The sequence below is a fragment of the Manacus vitellinus genome, unplaced genomic scaffold (assembly GCF_001715985.3).
Source record: "Manacus vitellinus isolate BGI_N305 unplaced genomic scaffold, ASM171598v3 scaffold_43_pilon, whole genome shotgun sequence".
Classification (NCBI taxonomy): domain Eukaryota; kingdom Metazoa; phylum Chordata; class Aves; order Passeriformes; family Pipridae; genus Manacus; species Manacus vitellinus.
In genome coordinates this window covers 1,728,014-1,737,974 of record NW_021940560.1, presented here as the reverse complement: position 1 = coordinate 1,737,974, position 9,961 = coordinate 1,728,014, and the positions used below count along the sequence as shown (strand labels likewise).

Here is a 9,961-nt window from a genome sequence, read left to right as displayed (position 1 = left end):
AGCTGTGCCAGGGGAGGTTTAGGTTGGAGATTAGGAAGAATTTCTTTGCAGAGAGGGTGCTCAGCCATTGGAATGGGCTGCCCAGGGAAGTGGGGGATTCTCTGTCCCTGGAAGTTTTTAAGATGTGGCATCAGTGCCATGGGCTGGGAACCACAGCGGGGTTGGATCAAGGGTTGGACTTGATGATCTCAGAGGTCCCTTCCAACCCAGCTGGTTCTGTGATTCTATGAACACACGTGGCAGCACACACATGGCAAAGCACACATATTCCAAAGCACACATATGGCACAGCACACACGTGGTAAAGCACACACATGTCAAAGCACACACATGTCAGCACACACACGGCATGGCACACACATGGCACAGCCAGACATATGTCAAAGCACACATATATCAAGGCACACGTGCCACTGACACTGTATTCTTATTTTTCACCATTAAAAGCAGTCTCCAGCCTTCGTGTGGCACCACTGCTTTAAAATTAACTGTGTAATCATCACCATAAACCGTAATTCATCAGAGAGAATTCATCAGCAAGACATTTACACTCATTGCCTTAAAATGTTACTTAAAATGTAATCTTGACTTTAGGTACTTAAAACCTGCAGCTTCTCACTGCTCTGCACACTGGGACACCTTATGAGAATTTTACACTTTCTCCTTTTTTAAGGATTTAGTCCTCAGTATTTAACAATGAGGCACAGTTAAAATTCATGACATTTTTTGCCTTCTTCAGGTTTTTCCCCCTTTCTTTTCAGGGTGTCTGATTTTACCAAGTTTTTAAAGTGTGCAGAAGCACATAATCTCCATAAATACTTCAGTACTACTCTTCTTTTTAATTATTCTTATTATTACTTCCCAATGGTCAGGTAATCAATCCATGCCTTTGCATGCACTAAACAGCAAGAGGTGCTACAGTCACATGTATCTCACTCAGTAGTAAATTCAAAATAAACTGCTGCTTGCAGGCTTTTAGTTTCCCTTGTTCAACTCAGTCTCTTGCCAGCTAAATTTCTCTGGAATAATAATCCCTGAGGTATTTTTTGAGAGCTTGGTGCACTGTCCATTTCCTGCACCAACATGTCAAATACCCTGAAAATAAGTTATTTTCAGTGTTAGACTCAAGTTACTTTGAAATTAAGGTCATTGTGGCCAAAGCATTTCAGCAAAAGATAAGGAAATGCAAAGTCAGAGGAGGATTTATTTTTCCAAGGATGACAGAAGAAAAGGAAAAGCATTTTTCCTTGGAAAACAAATCCTCCTCTGACTCTGCATTTCCCTGTTCCCTCTCTACACACCCTCCCAGAGCCTGGGAGTCACCAGATCCCTCAGGCTGTTTCCCCAGGGTTGTTACAAAACCAGCCTGGTTTAGATAAAGCATCAGCTCGATCCTGGGCTGTAATAGTTTAAAAAACATGGACAAAAATGAGGAAAAATTTAATTGTAGAAACAAATATTTAACCCAAACAATAAAGCAGCTTGTGAATTAGTAGAAGCTCAGCAGCTAAAGGCAGCATTCCTGCCAGGGTATTCCTTTTTAAGTGCAATTCCCTGAGTGGAACTGATGTTTCTGCACTGCCCCTTTCCCTTTTTTTCTATTTTAATTCCATTACTAATTGGATAAATTGGATTTGATGAAATTACAGGATTTCTTTCAGGTATTTGAGTTCTGGTGGCCTTCAGCAACCTCAGCAGGACTGGAGTTGTGTCAGAGCCACCTTCTGAAGATCTGGCACTTCAACAAAGCAGGTCAGTTCCAGGCTTTGGATTGGGATTACACAGGGCTTTTGGATCCAAAATGTAGGAAATTATATATTTATCCCACTTTGGAGTATGTGAACTATATAAAATTTACAAGATACAAAATTTGCAACTTTGCATTAAATCTTAGATGATGTTTCAAATGTGATAAAGGCTTTCTCTATGTCTTTCATCTGGAAGCCCAAGCAGTGAGTTTTGCTGCATTTCCATGCAGAGCCTGTGCCATTGCACGAATCAGAAAGGCAGTAATTCCTCTTTCACAAGGATAAATTTCAAACATAAAATCACAGTTCCCATGCCTCTGATGCAGCAAAACCTCAGAATTTGAGGAGTTCACTCTGAGTTCCTAGCTGGCATTCCCAGTATCCTCCTCAAAGCAAACATATGCTGCTCCCTTTGAGACATATTTGATGTTCTCTATTTCCCCACCGCCGTTACTCGGCTTTTGGAAGTGGATTTCGATCATGTCCTGGATACTTTCCTCATCCTCTTCCACCTCTTGGATTCCTTTCAGCAGGATGGTCTTCTTAGAAACCCCACAGTATGTCTGTGGAGGAAAGGAAAACATGCTGGGATCACACAGCAGGGACTGGCAGGTCTGGGACTTCAACCCCCTGAGCAGGCATGGCTGGGATCTTTGGTTAGTTAAGGTTTTGGATAGTGGGGTGTGTTCCTGGCACTGGAAATAGCAGGAATTCTGAACTCCACCATACACTGCTCTGAAGGGTCTGGAGGGGCCATATGAGGAGTGGCTGAGGGCACTTGGTTGGTTCATCCTGGAGGAGACTGAGGGGAGACTTTCCCTGTTTGGAGCTCTCAGGGACAGGGTGGGATTGTTGGGGTGTCTGGGCAGGGCCAGCAGTGGGACTGATGAGCCTTGGGGGTCTTTCCCCACTCAGGATATTCCAGGATTCTACTGAGTTCAGTGAATCCAGACTCCTTAACTGGTGTGTCCTACCCTCCTTAACACACCCACACCCTGGATTTGGGGATCTCTGATGACTCCAGAGCATCACCCCATAAAAACCCCTGCCAGGACATGCTCCACACCTGCAAAGCTGCCGCGTCTCCTGCACACACACACTCCAGCCCATGCTTTAATTACAAAGGGCTGATTGTATCCACAATTACATACACAACACTGACTGGATTACCATCTGTTCATAAAGCAAGAGGCAATTTCAGTGAGAACAGGATGAGCATTCCATGGGAATATGATGATAAGCTCTGTGTTACAGGGAGAGGAGTCAGTGTTTGGGCTGAAAGAGTGAATGAAATGAATGAAGGAGCAAATCTTTTTCTGCTGAGACTCTCCTTAGAGAGCAGTGTGACAGGGCTTTGAGGCTTGGAAAACACTGTGTCCATGATTAACCTCCTTCCCAACCACCTTCCTGCCATCCAGCACAGGCATTATGGTGAGTTCTGATACAATTTAATCAAGGCAAGACATGCACGCCCTTCACAAATAAATTACAGCTCTCCCACTGCAAAACATGAGATTATGGGCCTGCTGCAGACTCACACTTGCTATTAAGTTGCACAAAGGCCATGACACAAAAGCCCCTGCAGGGCTCAGGACTGAAGATTCTGCCCACAGCTCCTCTTTCCCACCTGTCTGTTCTGTTTGCCAGGACCAGATTATTTTACCTGAAAGTTTTTCAAGCGTAGGTTGGCATGTGAGGAAACAAAAACCGTGTAGCACTTTCCATTTGCAGAGAAAGGGTATTTAGGAGATCCCCAAAAGCTGTTGCTGGCTGAAATGGAGAATGAGAAAAAGAAGGGTAAGAGTAATGTAATTTAAACTGTGTTTTATAAGCATCTCAAAGAACGGACTCATCTTTATTACATGGATGTAGAAACTAATACATCATAAAATCATGGAATGTGCTGAGTTGGAAGGGACCCACGAGGATCATCAAGTCCAGCTCACACTTGTAGGTTCTTCATGTGCATTGTGCAAAAAGTTTATTTGGCACTTCCCCCCCCAAAAAAAAAAAAAAAAAGGCAAATTCATGAAATACCCACAAAAGCTTCTGAAATAAATCTAAAGCAGCTGCTCTGAGTGGATGTGGCTCCACTGATCTTCACAGAATTGGGCAATGGGAATGCCTGCCTAACTTCTCTGTTGTGAAACAAGAGCCAAAATCAAACACATTCTCCTCGTTTTCTTTCTGCAATCCGAGTGTCTGGCAGTGCCAAACAAAAACCAGGGTTTTGACAAAGTTATGAAAGAAATCAAGCTCATGAAGTGTGATCAGGTTATGTTGGATCAAAAAAGGGGTACCAAAATATTCCATACTCTACCTCCAGGTCTGAGGAATGTAATCACAGCTCTTCTAGACTCATTGTCATAGGTCACATTTTCTATTTCTCCTCCTCCTCCCTTTTGAGTTTTGTAGAAATTCAGCTCTAATTTGTCTCTCATCCAATCCTCAGGAATGGGCAGCTCAGGTATGTTTGAAACGTTGATCTTCCTTCCAGAAACAGTGACGTGGAGCTAAAAATATAAATTTTCGGTGCACTTTGTGACTGAAAACGCTGAAAAAAAAAGCAAACCCAAAGGTTTCTAAGAACTCCTATTTTTGTAGCTTCATATTTCACTTGTTTACCTCAAATTTGACTCCCATGTCAAGTGGAACAGGCAACACTCTCACATCTACTTTGTTGTTGTCCAGGTTCACCGTGTGCTTCCCCCTTTTTATCAGTCTCTGGGCAACTAAGGAAAATCAGATATGAAAAGCCCTGTTCAACCATTGTAAAACCAAAACTATTCCCCAGTCTCTTAAGCAAAATGTCCTTTTGCATCAATAAAGAAGAAATAAATAACAATTAGGCAACCAGATCCCACTATCCATATCTTCCAAAAAGTCTCCCTGGTTACAGGCAAAATATTACAATGTATTAATTATAATTAACTATATTATATAGAATATTAATTATAATTAATTATAATGTATTCATAATAATGAACAAGAAATAATGCAAACAATAATAAATATATGATAACAGATATAAATAATATAATATATATAAAATATATTGTGAGGGGTATAGAATAGTAAAACTTTTGTGCTGTGAAAAGATGCTCTTTCTGTGTAAAATATTAATACTGGACTTCTCCCCTTTCATTCCAAATATCCCTGGATGAAAACCACATCACTGCCAGGTGAAATACACCAGAAACATTGACTTTTCTAATTAAAAATGTGCATCATACCTTCTTCATCTTCAAAAGTCAGCAGTGCCTGGTTCTGGTTCAGCCTGAAGGGGATCTTTACATTTGCATTAAAAACACAGTGAGTGTCCATATCTGAACAATTGTTCATGCCTTCCATGTGGCTGAACTTCAGTTTCATTCCTGCCACCTTTTTCTGAAGCTAAAATGTCAGAATAGAGAGAGGGAATAGAATAATTTCTGTAGCTCACTGCAGAACAGAAGAAGAATGGTAATTCTTCCTTGAAATGCTACATATATTTTGTTGGGTTTTTTTTTATTTTTGTCAGTTGGGTGGGGTTTTTTCCCTTTTATTAACTCTGAACTTAAAATTGACTTTACACAACGAAAATTCCTTTGCAGTGCACAGGGATTCCCACCTGCAGAAGCAGAATCCTTGGGGTATTTAAAAGATGTAAAATACAAGTATCAGAGTCCTGGTGTTGCCATTTCTTTTTGCCCAGTTGCATCACTGCTCTACAGCAATGGGAGAGCTGGTCTCCTGGAAGGTTTCCTGCTCAGCACAGGGAGTTGGAATGAGAGGAGCTTTAAGGTCCCTTCCAGCCCAAACCAGTCTGGGATTCCATAATTCTAGGCCATTTGCTAATAAACAGCCTTTTGTGTTGCCATCTTGACAAAATAGGTAAGAATACAGAAATATTTTACAACTAGGAGGGGATAAATTGTTCCTGAAAATGTTGGTTAGAAAAGGCTGCTCTGATGGACTTGAGGGAGTTTCACATTATTTTTTTTTCCCCTTTATGTCATTATTTCAAAATAAAACCCTGTGTAGAAGAAAAATACTGGTTGTGTCAGGATAAAATAACCAGAATAATTAAAGCATTCCTGGCAATTATCTCCAAACCCATCTTATCTATGAACCTGCTTCTTTCCCTTCCCTCCATTGCCAAGGGAAAGGGAGACACTCTTCCTAAAGATAATTCCAGCACTGGGAATAGGTGCCTGGTCCCACTGAATCTCCTTCCAGAGGAGCTTTGTCCTGTCCAATGACTCCACAGCGAATTTAGGAGGCTGGACTTAACTGACATCTCTTAAACTTAGAACTGTAATTTAGAAAGCTAAAACCTAATAGTGTAATATTGTTAACAAATGATCAGAGTTTTCATTTTACTGTAAATTCCCCCAAATAATTTTATTTCCTCCAATTCGGGATGAAAACGGGTTTTTAAAAGCTGGAATTTCCATGAGAGAAATTCCAGTTTCGGAATTCTCCAGGGTCTGAAGCAGCTTCACCACAAGACACTGAGTTTAAATCTACTCAGCAGCATCACAAATATTTATCTGGCTGCAAACTGAGTTATTGATGAGAGGTGTAATTTATGTAATATGAGATGTAATCACGTAATACGAGATGTATTTATGTAATATGAGAGAGACTGTAATCAAGTCAAGGTCAATAAAAGCTAAAATAAATGCTATATTTGCCATATAATGGCAAATGTATTTATACATTTCAGTCATATAATGACTTATTCAGTCATACAATGACTTATTCCTTTTCCTCCATCCTCATGTCCCTGGGGATGGAATGAGATGAGCTTTAAGGTCACTTCTGACCCAAACCATTCCATGATTCTGTGAAAATAAAAATTTGCCCTTCTAAAAGATGAATGTAAAAATATTTCCAGTTTTACCTGAGTGCTCCGTGCCTGCACTGAAATTAGTTCTTCAAGTTCTTTGTTGAGCTTTTCAATGTCTTTCTTCAGCTCAGTGTTTTCTCTGTACAGCTGATGGAATTGGTCCTGCAGCCCAAAAAGTAGGAAATGCAAAATCAAACACAGAAATAAAGGCAAAAATAGAGTTCAGCAAAATCTGGACAGCTTCTGACATGCTGCTGCTCTTCCCTCTTTATGTTCTTCAGCAAGGAAGAGGGATGACCTCTCCTTCCTCCACACCACACCAGGCACAAAGCCCCTGGAACTAAATCCAGGAATTCCTGGACAGGGAACACGACAGAATGAGAAGGAAACACAGCAGATGTTGTCAGCTCCAGCCATCCCCAATTAGAAGGTGGCTCCTTTAAAGTCATCAACCACTGGAGACATCCAGAGCAGTTCCCACCAGCTGAAGACAAGTTAAAACAAAAGCCAGATGATGAGAACGACCTTTTCTGGGTATAAAATCCAAACATTTGAGATTTAAGAGATGAAAGAACCAAACCCAACTTTCAGGTCATGTTGACCTGAATGTACTTAACCTATTAATTATATTTTAATAGTTTGTAATATTGGATTTCTTATCAGTGATCTACAGGTCAAACCAAACCTCCCCAAAATCACCTCCTCTATGGAATCTTCTCCTGCACCATGGAATATTGAGGGAATGAACCAATTAGCTCTAGAAACAACTAGTTCAAGGAAGAAAAACCCCCCTCAAACAGGTGCTGGTCTTGCCCAGCTCACTGTCACTTAAGAAATGCTGATCCCTTGGGTGCTGTAACCTCTTATAAAACAGAGAGCAGTGGAATCAACTCATTCCATTTTATCCACACCACACAGAACTGAAGCTCAAAGTGGAGAATCTTGGAAGAGGAAGACTGGTTTTGTCACTTCTCACCCACACAAGATAGACTCTATTTTGTTGCACTGGTTTTTAACCTACCAGTGAAAAAGCTAATGCGTGGGGAAAAAATGTGGAGAACATTCTAGTTGTGCATTCCACAAACTGGCAAAGCCATTTAAGCTGGAAAGAAAATATTACTCCTCTTTTCTCTAATCAACAGCTCCTTCACAAGCCCTCAAAATCCTAACAGCCTTTTCCATACCTCAAGGGTGTCCCTATATACAGTACTGTCCTGATCATTCTCCTGCAAGCCTTTCAGCTTCATCAGCTCCTCCTGGGCATTAGCACACTCTTCCTCAGCACATGCATTGGAGAAAAGAAGGTCAGCTTTTAGATTTTCAGCTTCCACAACTCTTTCCTGGGTAGCAAGAAGAAAAAAGATTTTAATTTTTTTTTTTTCTGTCCTTTATGGGAACAAACAAAACCTTGAGCGAGCCCTTTGTGTTTATTTATTTTTAACACTTTGGGTAAATATTAGGCTTACAAGAGTAGTTACCACTGAGATCAACACAAGCATTGAAAGAAAAACAGAGAACACCTTAAACATGTTATAACCAAGGGGGGGGGGTTGATTTGGTTTTATAAGGAGGGATTAAAAGTCTTTATCTTTGAGCTAATTACCACCATTCCATGTGTTTTACAGAACTTGCCTTCCATGCCTTCAGTTCTTCCTTAAGTTTTTGCATGTTCTCCTCCTCTGTCCCAAAAGGATCGGGGGTTACCATCTCCTGCAAAGAAAAAGAGGCACACGCTGGTTCTCCCCTTCCCACATCAAACAAATGAGTCTTCAAAAACAGAAATAAACTCTGCAGCTGGATGGAGCATTTTGCCACAGCAGTGCCCAATCAAAATCCAAAGTATTTTGCCATTTCTCTCTAATTGTGCAGGCAAGAGATGTGGGGAGTCAAATATTCCATAATTAAATCTTCCTAGAACCTCCAGAGGAGAGCACATACCATATAATTTACCAAAAAAAAAATCTTTCACTTAGGCCTAATTATTGGATTATTTTAATGGCTGGGCAGACAAACATCTAAGAAAATGTGGATTACTGGTCACTCATTATTATTTGCTAACTATCCAACTGCAAATATCCACAGGGTAATATTTGGATAATTAATAAAAGCAAGTTGTCCTCGTGTTCTTCCACACAGAACTAAGGCCCTTGAACCCACAAATGTTTGGCTCTGTGCTTTCTCAGCAGTTCCTCAAAGAAAATGTGTAAATAAGGAAAATAAATGTCAAAATGGGATTCTTCCAAGAGCAAGGAGATTGGAAAATAAAAGGTAATATTAAGGAAGGTGATAAAAGAACCATTTCAGAACGGAAGTACTTCAGGGCAGAAGTTCACAAGCACAGGGTAACTACAGTTGGATAAAGCCCAAAAAGACAGAAAATCTTCTTTGTTCTGTTTTGTTTCTATGGCTGCAACATTCTGCAGAAGATAAAAAAAAAATCCAAAGAGATCCACTGAAACAATCCCTCCCTTTTACTTCAGATTACATAAAACTTGAACAGGAACCATGAACTTTAGGCATGGAAAAGGTCTAAATTAGATAATCTTGTGAACCCTCTTGGTGATGCTGGGTATTTCCTAAAGACAACAAAACAGAAAGTGTTTTTTCTGCTCCTTTGTCCAGTTTCAAATGCCTGTTAAGCAACAGGGGAATGCCCATCTGTGTGTTACTTCAAACTGGGAAAATATTCCTTCACTCGAGGGATTGAGTGCAGGAAAGCAGGAGGATGCACCTGCCAACAGCTGGAAGCTGGTAAGAAAAAGGATTCCTGTTTTTTACTGAAATATTATGTAAGACAACAGTTTTCAACCTGAAAAAAATGAAAAAAAATAGCAAGAAAACACAAGAAATCCCAGGGAAAGTCCCATCCAAACACATGTGCACTGCTGGAATCGAATCAAGGGAGTCCCCAGGAAAAAGGAAATTCCCCTGAAAAACCTCCACAAAGAGATGAGCAAGAGAGGCAGGACAGGGAAGTTCTAACAGGATCTGGAATGCAGAGACTTTGGAATCAGACTCTCCCTAAGGAAAAAGGAGGTGAGAATGAGCAATGTCCCAGGTACTAAAGGGTGGAGGAAGGTGAGACAGACTTAGCAGTCCTAGAACAAACCTTCATGCAGAGATACATATCAAATACACATTTTATTCCCATCAGGAAATACTCACAAAACCATTGTCTCTTAGAGGTAGTGGGGGGCTTGTCAAATCCATTGAAACCTGAGGGACCAGGAGAAAAAAAATGACAACATTGGGTGTTTTGTTTGGTGGTTTTTTTTGCAACAGCGTATCAGGAAAGAACACCAGAAGCTATGCTGAGCTAGAAGAACTTATAAACTTAAATGTATCATTTTACAGGCAGAAGTGATAGATAATGGATATCTGA

At 40.5% G+C, this 9,961-nt stretch overlaps 1 protein-coding gene across 1 annotated transcript; it reads right to left on the bottom strand.

Moving 5' to 3' along the window:
* Positions 1-1,266: 1,266 nt before the first annotated feature.
* On the bottom strand, positions 1,267-9,795 carry NMI (N-myc and STAT interactor). Its single transcript, XM_029962194.1, has 9 exons — positions 9,745-9,795; positions 8,212-8,289; positions 7,764-7,919; positions 6,634-6,741; positions 4,982-5,141; positions 4,374-4,480; positions 4,069-4,261; positions 3,412-3,518; positions 1,267-2,311 (listed from the first exon to the last, which is right to left on the bottom strand). The coding sequence occupies exons 1-9, from the start codon at positions 9,787-9,789 to the stop codon at positions 2,111-2,113; spliced, it is 1,155 nt and encodes a 384-aa protein (XP_029818054.1). The 5' UTR covers positions 9,790-9,795; the 3' UTR covers positions 1,267-2,110.
* Positions 9,796-9,961: the final 166 nt, after the last annotated feature.